At 40.8% G+C, this 13797-nt stretch overlaps 1 protein-coding gene across 11 annotated transcripts in view; it reads right to left on the bottom strand.

Annotated features, from left to right (window-relative positions):
* Positions 1-13797, bottom strand: part of TERF1 (telomeric repeat binding factor 1) — a 48059-nt gene that overhangs the window by 4596 nt on the left and 29666 nt on the right. For 2 of the 11 annotated variants that reach the window (XM_067017491.1, XM_067017492.1), the window contains one exon: positions 7446-8933. The exons of 4 other annotated variants lie outside the window; for them this stretch is intronic. In XM_067017491.1, coding sequence (XP_066873592.1) covers positions 8760-8933 — 174 coding nt within the window. In that variant the 3' untranslated portion in view covers positions 7446-8759. Of the gene's footprint in view, positions 1-7445; positions 8934-9180; positions 13603-13797 lie in introns of those variants that run through there. 5 more of the 11 variants (XM_059042947.2, XM_059042946.2, XM_067017489.1 and 2 more) reach the window with 3 other exon arrangements.

Below are 13797 nucleotides of genomic sequence, written 5' to 3'. Positions count from 1 at the left end.
CTCTCTTTATTTGACTAGAAAATACCTAAATCTTCTGGACTGGTCAGAGAATAAACAAAAATTTCACCAAAACCAAAACAAAACACTTCAGAACTGATAGGCGTAGTTATGATGATTAACAGCAGTAAAGCTATGATGTATTTATGGTTCCAACATGTGTTATAATAGTTAGCATACTTGAGTTGTATAAAATCAATTTTTCAAATTACATATTTAGCTTTCAGTACATGGCCATTAATTACTTTCATATTAAAGCATATTTTTATTTCTATTCTTGAGAAGAATTTCATGGGCTAGAAGACATAATATTAAATAATGGTCTTGAAAAGCTTGTTATTAGTTCTAGCAAAGGAAACAGTACAGAACTGAAACATATAGTCCAAGTGATTAATGAAGAACCAAAAGTTCTATTTTCAGAGATAAAGATCAAAGAATTTAAGACTTATTTGATATTCCTTTTTAACAAGTATCTTAGAGTTGGGGTCCTTTCCACGGACACTCTACGATGATTTATGGGCCCTAGCATTACTTAATAGGCTGCTTTTCAAAAGTGCATGAGAAAAGTAATTTGAACAAAAATAAATATAACCACTCAGGAAAGAAGGGGAAAGGAATTAGAGATGGTGATCACTTAGAAAAGTGGAAAAAGGAAAAAAGAAGAGAAGGGAAAAGAAAAGAGTAGAAAAAGGAACAAGGTGAACTATAATCTCACTATTCTTTTCTTAGGGCCTTTCTTGCAATGTTTTTATTCAAGAATGTTGCAATTATGCATAAAAAGCCATAGCAATAATTTAAGTTGTTTAGCTCTAATCTGGCATAAAAATATTAGCCATCTTTTCTAGGTATGCACCAAAATGATGTAAAATAAAACTGGTTCTGCCCTCTAAGAATATTCTAGTGAAGTTTCATACAAATAACTGTAAGTTGATTTAGACAACCTGAGCATTCTGAAGTATAAGCAACCAGGTAATAAGTATACTGAAAGGAAGTGAAACTTCTAGGTCAAGGTGACAGATGGATATACATGGTTACCTTCTTCCTCAAATCTTATTGAGATTACAGAATTCATGGAAGAGAGTAAGTCTATAACATAGATAAGAAGGCAGGAGTGGGAATCAGCCCAGATATTTTGAAGATTTGTTTTTGAAGATTGAAAGCACATGGGATTCTACTGATGGATAAACCAGAATGAAGGGACCATACCCTTTTTTAAAAAAATACAAATTTATTTATATTTTTGGCTGCATTGGGTCTTCTTTGCTACACGCGTTCTTTCTCTAGTTGTGGCGAGTGGGGGCTATCCTTTGTTGCAGTGCACAGCTTCTCATTGTGTTGGCTTTTCTTGTTGCAGAGCATGGGCTCTAGGCACACGGGCTTCAGTAGTTGTGGCACGCTGGCTCAGTAGTTGTGGTGTGTGGGCTCTAGAGCAAAGGCTCAGTGGTTGTGGCGCACGGGCTTAGTTGCTCCGTGGCATGTGGGATCTTCCCGGACCAGGGCTCGAACCCATGTCCCCTGCATTGGCAGGTGGATTCTTAACCACTGTGCCACCAGGGAAGCCCAACCATACCCTTTAAAACATGTAGAAAAGAAGGTGGAATCAGAGGTAAGAGCCATTCTTCTTGGGGTGGGGTGGTCCCACCCAGCACAAACAAGATGAATTTTGTAAATCCCCACCTCTAGAGACAAACTTGTGAAATTTAAAATCAAGGATAGGGCTTCCCTGGTGGCGCAGTGGTTAAGAATCCGCCTGCCAATGCAGGGGGCGTGGGTTCGAGCCCTGACCCGGGAAGATCCCACATGCCGCGGAGCAACTAAGCCCGCGCGCCACAACTACTGAAGCCCGCGCACCTGGATCCTGTGCGCCACAACTACTGAGCCCACGCGCCTAGATCCCTGCTCTGCAACAACAGAAGCCGCCGCAGTGAGAAGCCCGCGGACCGCAACGAAGAGTAGCCCTGCTCACCGCAACCAGAGAAAGCCTGCGTGCAGCAACAAACAGCCAAAAATAAAAATTAAAAAAAAATAAAAATAAATAAATAAATAAATAATAAAATCAAGGATAAAGAAAAGACTCAAACCTTCCAGAGAGAGAAAAACAGATTACCTACAAAGGAACAAGAATCCCCATGAGAGACCGCAGTCTTCTCATCAGCAACAGTGGATACTTGAAGTCCAATAGAGCAGGGGTCCCCAACCCCGGGTATCGGTCCACGGCCTGTTAGGAACAGTGCCGCACAGCAGGAGGCGAGCGAGGCCTCAGCTGTCGCTCCCAGCCACTCTCCATCGCTCGCATTACTGCCTGAACCATCCCCCATCACACCCAACCCCATCCGTAGAAAAATTGTCTTCCACGAAACCAGTCCCTGGTCCCAAAATGTTGGGGACCGCTGTCATAGAGTAAAGCCTCCAAGTTCTGGGTGAGAATAATTTCGAAACTAGCATTTCTGTGTAAGTCAAGCTACTAATAAAGTGTGAAGGCAAGATTCAGCCTTTCAGGGGTATAGAGTTCAGAAGCCTGGTGAGATGGTCCTAAGTAGGGTAGTTTTTTTTTCAATTAAACATGGCATGTTGAACATATATTTACTTCCTTTACCTTCAAATAAAATTACAGTTAAAGGATTTTTTTTTAAGACAAAATATATAATGATAAGGAGATTGAGAGAAAAAGGCTGAAAAGAGATGGTCACAAAATTTCAGGACCGGTAAAGCAGAAGAAAGGAGAAAGCCAAATGTCTACAGGAGGGACTTTCAGCAGGCAAGGTCATTTACAACACGCTGGAAAGGCTCAGGAACTTAAGGATCCAGATGCTTCCATCAATGGAATGGTTGACAGTTGGTATAAGAAACAGTTAGAGCCTTAGATGGCTCTGCAGCCAGGCAACAACTCTCTGCAGGGGACTCCAGATTGGAAACACCAGCAACAACTGAGAATGGAGACTAAGTATCTATTCTGAATGGTGACCGCCCCTTCCCCAGGTCCCTCATCCATGTGCTCTGAGATAACTACTCTCACCAGCTCAGAACAGTTTGCTAGATTCCTCTCTGAGGAAACAGATCATCCAAGAAAATGGCCGTAGGTACCAGCAGCCGCGATAGCCAAGTCCCTGTCCAATCACTACCTTGACCTGTGAGTGCCCATCAGTGCTCACAGAGCTTCCAACCAGCTTCTTCATACTCACTCATAAATATAAATGGACGGCCCAGTTCAACCAAACATTTGAGGAAAATCATTGACATAGCAAGAGGGAAACCAAAATTAAACAGAAACAAAGCAATATAACGAAACTCAGGCAATAAACACTGCCAGGGTCAGAAGAGATGCAATGATGTTAATCATGAAACAAGAACACAATGTCCTAAAAAAGAACGTTTGGAGAATTAAAAGCTCTTGTAAATTAAAAAGTTTGATAGTAGATATATGGTATGAAAACTTGGAAGGTAAAGTTTTGTGACATTTTCCCCAGAAAGTAAACAAAAAAAATTAAAGATATAGAAATTTGGAGACAAAAGATAGGAAAGTAGAGGATCAGTCAAAGAGATCCAACATCTGAGTAATGGGAGTTCCAGAAAGAAAGTGCAAAAAAAAAACAGAAGGGAGAAAATTAGCAAAGAAATAACACAATATTTTTTAGAACTTAGCACAGGGATTTCAGAAGTCACTGAATGCCTGGCTCATTAGTTAAAAAAGAAAAGAAGACTCACAACAAAGCATGTTACCATGAAATTCTAGATCACTGAATACATGGAGGAATCTACAAGCTTCCAGAGAGGAAAAAAAAAAAAAAAGTAGGTGACGTGAAAAGTTTCAGTAATCAGAATGGTATCAGACTAACTAAAGCAACATCTTGATGCTGATGATGACAGAGCAATGCCTTGGAAATTCTAAGACAAAATGTTTTCCAGATGAAAATTCTATATCCAATAAAATTATTAATCAAATGTGAGGCTAGAAAAAGGATATTTTCAGACATGCATGATATAAACATTTTTCACTCTATGCATATTTTCTCAGGAGGTAGAGGATGAGATGCTCTAGATAAACGAGAGTTAAAACCAAGAGAGAGGATCCAGGAAACAGGGAATTCAAACCAGGAGAGAGGTGACTGGGATGCCCAGAGCCAAGATAAGGGAGATGTAAGCTTGACAGCTGTGCAGCAGAGGGCAAGCAGACACCAAGGAGTAGGAGGGCTGTCACCAAAACAAAAAAAAAAACAATGAAATTGGGAATTCCCTGGCGGTCCAGTGGTGAGGACTCGGTGCTCTCACTGCTGCGGCCCAGGGTTCGATCCCTGGTCAGGGAACTAAGATTCCTCAAGCTGCACACTGTGGCCAGAAAAAAAAATGTCAATAGAATGACATATTTCAATGTATTCAGAGGTCTTCAAATTGGTCAGAGAATTTGGAGATAAATAAGTGATGAGTACACACAGCTCAGGTGTAAAAAATTACAGAGTTATAATACAAACACTGAATATTGGTTTAACCAAAAACTGATGCAAATATGCTGGAAGAACTGAGGAGAAGCATCTGTATGGGTGCAAGTTGTGTACTTACGGAGGGGGGGGGGAGCATGCAAGAGACCTAAAATGTCATCCTATGTAGTGGGGGATCACTAATATAATACCTCACACTGAACAATAACGAACAGCAGCATAAGCATATTTTTAGTAAGTATAAAAACCAGTACTCGAGAAAAGAGATGAGGGTTGAGAATCGCCTTTAGGGAGCAGTGTAATATTATTATTCCTAATTTTACACTTCATGTAAATTGGAAAAGCCTTGCAGCCATTCACTGGAAACAACTCAGGGACTGAATATAAAAACTGACAATGGGCAGACCTTATAGGACAACTCCAAGCCACAACCTCTGCAGCAATGAGTTTAGAACGCCGAACTAAATCCCCACAGCTATCTACCCAGAATGGGCAGGACTTGGTCGATGACTGCCAACATCCCTATTTTTTTTTTTTTTTTTTTTTTTTTTTGCGGTACGCGGGCCTCTCACTGTCGCGGCCTCTCCCGCTGCGGAGCACAGGCTACGGACGCATAGGCTCAGCGGCCATGGCTCACGGGCCCAGCGGCCCCGCGGCACGTGGGATCCTCCCGGACCGGGGCACGAACCCACGTCCCGTGCATTGGCAGGCGGACTCTCAACCACTGCGCCACCAGGGAAGCCCCCAACATCCCTATTTTTGGTCCCTACTTCCAACTCAGGACCAATCAGAGGAAGCCAAATATGTTCCCCCAAACAATCACATAAGATGCCTGCTGCTGGGCTTCCCTGGTGGCGCAGTGGTTAAGAATCCGCCTGCCAATGCAGGGGACACGGGTTCAAGCCCTGGTCCGGGAAGATCCCACATGCCGCGGAGCAACTAAGCCGGTGCACCACTGCTACTGAGCCTGCGCTCTAGAGCCTGCGAGCCACAACTACTGAGCCCACGTGTCACAACTACTGAAGCCGGCACACCTAGAGCCCGTGCTCTGCAATGAAGAGCAGCCCCCGCTCGCCACTACCGGAGAAAGCCCACGCGCAGCAGCGAAGACACAATGCAGCCAAAAATTAAATTGAATAATATTAAAAAAAAAAAAAAAGACGCCTGCTGCTAGTTGGCTAGCCTCAGCTTCCTCATGCCAACAATGTCCAATCAGAGAGCACCTGAAGCCTTAGTTTTTCACTAGAAACTTTCCCACTATGAACGTCTGCCTGCACCTCTGCCAAACAGAAGTGGTAGTGGCTGACTCCCTTGCTATAGCAAGTGAATAAACAGCCTGTTTGTTTTCTCGTTTGAGTCGTCTTCGTTTTTTCCCACAACTCAACAGCACAACGAATGGCTGTGATAGAATTATACATCACTGTATAGAAATGCAAATGAACAAGTACAGCTACGTACACGAACACGTTGAAAGAAAAAATGGCAAGAATACAGAGTATTTCATTTAATTTCCTTAAATCAAAAAGAAAGATACGCTCCCAGCATTGGCAGATTGGCTCTGAGTTGGGGCAGTCGTTCAATGCCACCCTCACCTCTGCCTTAGCCTCCACCTCCTGCACTTAGGAAGCCTAAAGATCACTCAGCGTACAGGCCTAGGCTCCCCCCAGGTCTTTGCTGAGACTGCGTCTAGTCCTGGGCATGCGCCCGGCCTTCTATCTGCCGTCCCTGACCCCAGGCAGATGTAGGTAATGTTTTTAAAGCCCTGAAGAGTTCAGAAGGGGCAAAACAAAGGCAAATCTCTGAACTGAACCCTCAGGGAACTGCCAGACAGGTCAAAACACACCACCACAATCCCGAGCACTGTATTGGCACTTGCCGAAGCATCAAGCCACACCAAGAACGCGAGTCACTTGTCCCCTTAAGCCGGGTAAGCAAAAACACCAAAATCCTCCTAGCAAAATTTAGTAGCCTCTTTCTTCATTAAGCGTGTCCCAGTTGTTTTAAGTTTTATTAGATTTGTTTCAAAACGTTGACTCGAACAGCTTTTGTCAGCTTACTACTTGCCTCAGAAGCGGGATGGCTCTTTGGAGCTCCCTACTTGGCCATCCATCACTCTTCATGTAACCTTTTGAATCAAACCTTAGAAATGGAGGGCAGATGGGTGGTTGGCAGGGGTTGGAGGAATGATGGAGAGTTGAGTGACAACATAAGGGGTCCTTACAGTGTCGGAGTATCTTGCCTGTGGTAGATACATGCACCTACACAAATGATAAGCTTTCTGGCATTAAATACACACACTGCACACACATGGTACAAGACTGGGGAAATCTGCATAAAATTGGTGAATTATATCAATGCCAATATCCTGATGGTGATATACTATCGTTTTACAAATTGACATTGGGGTAAGCTGGAACAAGTGTACCAGGGGGACCTCTCTTATTATTTCTTACAGCTATATATGAATCTATAGTTATCTCAACAAATTGAAATTTAAAAATACAAAAGATTCAGATTCAAATGAGGAAGTACTAGGAATACAATTAATTACCCAATTTATTTTGCTTTGCTTTTTGATGCCCCCACAAGTTATATAAAAATCTATGCTTACATAAATCTATAACATCTTTTAGTTAAAGGAAACTGAAATTCTAATTAAGAAAGAACCATATCATAGTATAGTATAGTATAGTATAACTGATAGTGATTTTTATTTGTTTTTGCGGTACGCGGGCCTCTCACTGTCGTGGCCTCTCCCGTTGCGGAGCACGGGCTCCGGACGCGCAGGCTCAGCGGCCACGGCTCACGGGCCCAGCCGCTCCGCGGCACGTGGGATCTTCCCGGACCGCGGCACGAACCCGTGTCCCCTGCGTCGGCGGGCGGACTCTCAACCACTGTGCCACCAGGGAAGCCCGACAGGGATTTTTTTAGTGGCACATAAAATAACTGGGCATCTTACAGTTAATATCAATTTAGATTTGATGACTTAGGGTATGTTTGGAATGAGGTTGTAGCTTTGGCTCACGCTGTCAGCTTTGGCACTAACCATCAAAATGTCTGCAATAAACACGGTGACAGTAACCGGTGGTGTAACAGGCCAGACCGAGTCAGGAAACATTATCCACATTTCTATTTATTATACGTATAGGACAGCAACTTCGGGAACAATGAGAGAGTAATGTATAAAACTTTAAAGAAATACAGATGACAAAATAATCATTTAACTTTTTAAGCAAATGCTTAAGCATTTTCACGCATTTGTCAAATGAAGCATACATAACTCAAAATGCTAAATAATTCTAGTTTTTGACTAAATCCTCGAAAGAATATGTTGGTGAAAACTCAAAACTGTCTAATAAGGTATGCGTGACCTTGTTTATTTAGTTTTTATCACAGTCGTCAAAATGATCGTGGTTAAAGTGGCAGGTGGTGGTAGTGTGGTGAACTGGGAGACTGGGACTGACATGCACACACTAATATGTATAAAATGGAAAACTAATGAGAACCTGCTGTATAAAAAAATAAATAAAATTCAAAAATTCAAAAAAAAATGATCATGGTTAAAACACATTTAAGCATTTACAGAATACCATTTAGGCCCAATATTTATCTAACTAAATGAAAATATCAGAGAAATGGAAATTTATGGCACCAGGTTACAAAGAAGTTTTATTTAAAACCACTTTTGTCAAAGTTTTAACACTAGAACAAAAATCCAATGTACCTAAATGAGACATAAGCTATTCTTAGTAGTAGTATAAACTCTGTCCTATGGGTATTACTATTTTCAAGTTTTTTCCTTTATATGAAACTACCGAAAAGAAAAATTGAAGTACAACTCACAGATTACTTTGTACATTTATCATTCTATAAGCAAATATCTTAGTAATGAATATATTAAGGCCATAAATCAAATCATTACCCCTTATGTCAAAGGCCTATTCACTGATTTAGAAACTTCACTTTTATGTGTGTCGTGGAGTTGAAATCAGCCCACAGACACAGAATAGGTTAACAGCAATATATTTTTTCTCTTACCAGGCTTTCACTTTTTTACTGGAACAGGGTTTGTAGATAGGAGTTCTGAAAGCACTAGGGTTCAAAAAGTTTTTTTTTTTATCAGAGTGAAAAGATTCGTAAAGAGTACAATGATGGTATATAATCTTGCTCTTACAGCACAAATCCTCATATTAGATGACTGTGCTACAGAAAAATACTCTAATGCTTTAAACAAAATTCTAAGCTACATTACTGACCACCAAGTTTCAAGCAAAATGCAGTAATCAAAATGTTTAACTGCCGTCTTATCCGGCTCTGCAAACACACTCAGTCTTCATCCTGGTTTACCAGCTTCAGCTTCTTCATAGTCCTCCACCTGTCTTTCAACATGACGCTGGTTCGGTTGTTGAATTTGTAATGTGATAATATCATAGACCAATTTCCCTCTCCGTAAGTCCTCACGCCACACCTCAGATTGTTGTCTTCTTCCCAAATCCACGGCTTTTGATGAAAAGTAAGATAGTTATTCACAGAAACAATTTTTTTTTTCCAATTGAGGTACAAATAACAAATCACATTTTATTAGTTTCAGGTGTACAACATAATGATCCAGTATTCACATATACTGCGAAATGATACCATAATAAGTCTAGTTGACATCCATCAAAAGTAGATAAAAAATAGAACAGTTATTCACAGAAACAATCCCTTAAATAACAAATCTACTATAAATACAACTTTTTTACCAGTATCATGTTATAATTTCTTAATGGTGGAAGAAATTTTGTAAACATAGCTTAGATTTCTGTAAGATCTTATTGTGGTGATATTGTCAAGGGTCCTGGCTATACTACTGTTCATTTTACACGAGCACACTATATGACTCAGCTGCCCGAGATCAGACGGCTACAAAGCGTTTAGCGACAGAGCTAAATGCAAACCCAATTCATCTGACTTTAAGCCCACACTGTCTCTTAAGATGCTTTTCTACAACTGTTAATCGATTAGAGATATGTAGGATTCACAAGTACCAACGAGAACTTATGAATATTTAATTCTTCCCTAATGAACTCAGGGAAAACACTGTTCTGTGTATGTTGGGCAAAGTAAACACACACACACGCACGAAACTCAAATCTTCTCTAAAACAGATTTTTGAGAATGAACACAAACTAGTTAAAAGAACACTATTTTGTTTTTGGAGAAAACGACTGAAGAATTTTAAAAGTCACATTCAGTATAATACACAGGTAAAGATTACTGACGCCTGGCATCTGCTATCGGCGACCGACTAATGCCTCCTGCTGACACGCTGAGGAGCGACGTGGCCATCCGAGTGATTATTCTGTTTCTGAACTATGAATAATTTCCCCAGCTGACTCACATTTGCTTTAAAAATCCATTCGTCACCAGTCACAAGAGGCCAATACTGTAAGATTTCACTTACATGAGATATCCAGAGTAGTCAAATTCCCAGAAACAGAAAGTAGAATGGTGGCTGCCAGGGAATGGGAGGAAGGGGGGAAAGGGGGAGCTGTCTTATGAGTATAGTGTTTCAGTTTTGCAAGGTGAAAAAGTTCCGGAAGTTGTTGCACAACGACGTGAATGCATTTAATGCCAGTGAATCATACACTTAAAAATGATTAAGGTGATAAGTTTTATGCTCTGTTTTACTACAAATAAATAAATTTTTTTAAATGAGCAAAGGACTTGAGTAGACAATTCTCCAAAACAGATATACAAATGGCCACTAAGCACTTGAAAAAAATGCTCAACATCACTAATCATTAGGGAAGTGCAAATCCAAACTACCAGGAAATGCCACCTCAAACCCATTAGGATGTCCACCATAAAAAAAACTAGAAAATAATAGGTGGTGGCAAGGATGAGAAACTGGAACTCATGTGCTGTTAATGGGAATGAAAAACTGTGTGACTGCTAGGGAAAATAGTAATGGTGGTTCCTCAAAAATTAAAAGTACCATGTGACCCAATTCTACTTGTGGGCATATATCCAAAAGAACTGAAAGCAGAGACTTGAAGAGAAATTTGTACACCCCTGATGATAGCAGTATTATACATAATAGCCAAAAGGTGGAAGCAACCTAAGTGTCCACTGATGGAGAACTGCATAAGCAAAATGTGGTATATAAATACGAGACATTATTCAGCCTTAAAAAAGGAAGAAAACACTGACGCGTACTACAATGTAAATGAATCTTGAGGACATTATGCTAAGTTAAACAAGTCAAACACAGAAGAACAAATACCGTAGGATTCCACTTATATGAGGTACCTAAAACAGTCAAATTCAGAGACAGAAAGTAGAAAAGTTGGTTGCCAGAGTCTTGCGGGGAGGGGCGAATGAGGAGTTATTGTTTAATGGGTACAGAGTTTTAGTTTTGCAAGATAAAAAGAGCTCTGTGGACAGATGGTGGTAATGGTAGCACAAGATGTGTTTAATGACGCTGAACGATACATTTTTAAATGGCTAGGATGGCAAATTTTGTTTTGTGTATTTTATTACAATTAAAGAAAAAAGAATCCAGCTCAGCTGTCTGATACACTGTCAAAGAGAACCTCCAGATGCTTGTAGACAAACGTGAGAGGAAAACTATCTTGTGTATGGCTCAGGGCCATAAGATTGGCAGTGTTCATCATCGGACCTCTTGCGGGTCTGAGCTGCCACCTATCAGCAACTGTGCTGCTTACAAGGGCATGGCTAATCAACCTCTAGACGAAGACATTTTTTTGCGGTATGGCAAAAAAAAAAAGATAATGTATTTCAGGACACAAGCAAAAACTGTGCCCTTAGTACTATTCTCTTTTGTCTTTTGCTTTACTTGAAAAATAAAAAATAAAATCAATTAAGACAATCATAACAACCCTAGCCACGCCCACAACTCAATATACAAACAGCATATACAACAAATTAAAATGCACCAATCTTTTCTTTCCGTAAGGTTAAAAAGTTTATATCACTTATACTTCAAAAATTGTGTATCATTTCTAGTGCCTTTTAGACGAAAAAACAATGCTTTAATAATGCTTTAAAAATGGTATTTACTTACACCAATGGAATCCTTGGGTCTAGCTCTATGTCAGTAAATGACAGAAGCATTTTACAGTTTCTGATCTGTTGAAATGTACACATTCCAGCCTAGTTTGGTCCAGTTTTAAAGCCTGATTTAGTGTGAATAATCAAGTAGAAAATCTAAACTTGGATAATATGTAGTGAGCAACTACCTTTCACTGGTCCAGATAAATCATTTCAAAGACCTCTATTAAAAAAAAAAAACCAAAAAACCTCTATTTTAGATCAAAAATAGTAAAGTCTATACTTCTTTTTTAAAATTTTTGGCTGCACCCCATGGCGTGTGGGACCTTAGTTCCCAACCAGGGATCGAACCCGCGCCCCCTGCATTGGAAGGCGGAGTCTTAAGCACTGCACCAGCAGGGAAGTCCCAGTAAGTCTATGCTTTGGAGAAGGAATTGCTTCTCCCAAGGCCACCGGGTAAGCACTAGGCTTGCTCTACTGCTTTCTCCATCAATGACTCGGTGACTCAAAGGTGTGCCCCTACTTGGCCCCTTCACTTCCCTCAGATGACGGGGAGCCAGAGATAAGGGCTCCTCGCTTTCCCAAAGATGCAAGACCTTCAGACCGGCTACTTTGTTCAGGAATATGGAGATCGCAGCCCGTGATGCGGAGGAGGCTGCTGCAGGCCCGGTGGTGCCAGAGGCTCACGGGTTCCCGAAACCAAGAACCACAGTGGTGCCCAAACAGAAAGAAACCCTGTGTGTGTGTCTCTGAGACTGGAACCTGCCAGTTTTCTAACATTTACTTTCTGCCTCAGAGGAAAGATATAGGAGGCAAACATAATCACATAAGAGACTAATTTTTAAAAAGCAGCTGGATTTAGAGACCCGATTCCTCGTCTTCACTGTAAACCACAGATTTCTGTGGGGTCATGACTGAGTATTATATATTGGCACCATCCAACTCAGGACATTCCTTCCCACAGGCCACTGGACTCTTTCCCCTACACAAAAAGTTTTTATACTGAGCAGATGCTGTGTCACGATTGTGGTTGTGCAGTTCTTACATCCTCTGAACGTCACAGGTTCGTAAAACAGGAAAAAGTAAACTATCAGTCTGAAAGCACAGCCCATTCCCCCCATTGTCTGCAGTAACATGTGGAAGCTATTTTAAACGGTGCACCCTTGTGTTGCTCAACTCCAGCTGGCCCACCAACCCAGGTTCCATGTTTAAACATCAACTGATTGTGAGAAGGGGCTTTGGAAGAGCTTTATAAACAAATATCCTTCCATTTCATCACTCAGATTCCTGAACAGGAGTTGGGAATAATGCTTTTTCATCTTTCTTATCCTCTCTTTTTTCTCTTACTGTGAAAAATGACAGTGAACATGCCGAGACAGGACCGTGGGTTTCTTGGTCACACCTGTGTAGATGCTCAATGTACTGCAGACATGTTTTAAAATAAAAAATTCTGTATATTAAAAAGTGATATCATTTGTAATTTTAAAAATATTGTATTGTAATTCCCATTACATACCATCTACGGGGAAAAACGTCTTTATTGTAGAAAGGTACTTACTTTTCTTCTTGAATAAATTTACAAAAGGAAGGCCTCTTTTCAAAGTGTGATGAGGCAGGCAAAACTACCTTTGTCTGTTTAACATACAAATGCATCGAGAAGAAACTGTCCCAAGAAGAAACTGTGCAAGACTACTGCAATAAAAAATTTTAAAGAACTAAAATCCCAACACGAAGTAAGATAAAATCATTCACTCATCTGAAACAAATTATCCCACCAAAAAGCCAACAGTGGAAAGCTAAAAATAAAACCAGACACAGAATTGTTTTTTGACATAGTAAACAGTGATAGACGATATCACCTGTATTCTGTTATGTAGTTGATATTTCATATTTCGTTTCAAATACAAAAAAAAAGACAGAAGCTTTTCTTGATATATATCTATAAATAACACCTATAATCCCATTTAGAATTGTTGCCAGGGCTTCCCTGGTGGCACAGTGGTTGAGAGTCCGCCTGCCGATGCACAGGACACGGGTTCGTGCCCCAGTCCGGGAAGATCCCACGTGCCGCGGAGCGGCTGGGCCCGCTGAGCCTGCGTGTCCAGACCCTGTGCTCCGCAACGGAAGAGAGCACAATAGTGAGGCCCGTGTACCGCACACACACACAAAAAAGCACATACTTCCAGATTTTAGACCAACCTGGAGAGCTTGGAAATATCCCAGTCGTCACAACAAGAAAAAAGGTGAACAAACTGAAAACTCAACAACTCTTCCTAGATCCATCAGAAAATTAATGTCACAGGGCAAA

The sequence above is a fragment of the Kogia breviceps genome, chromosome 17 (genome assembly GCF_026419965.1).
Source record: "Kogia breviceps isolate mKogBre1 chromosome 17, mKogBre1 haplotype 1, whole genome shotgun sequence".
Classification (NCBI taxonomy): domain Eukaryota; kingdom Metazoa; phylum Chordata; class Mammalia; order Artiodactyla; family Physeteridae; genus Kogia; species Kogia breviceps.
The sequence above is the reverse complement of the archived record's forward strand: the minus strand, read 5'-3'. Positions and strand labels throughout refer to the sequence as shown.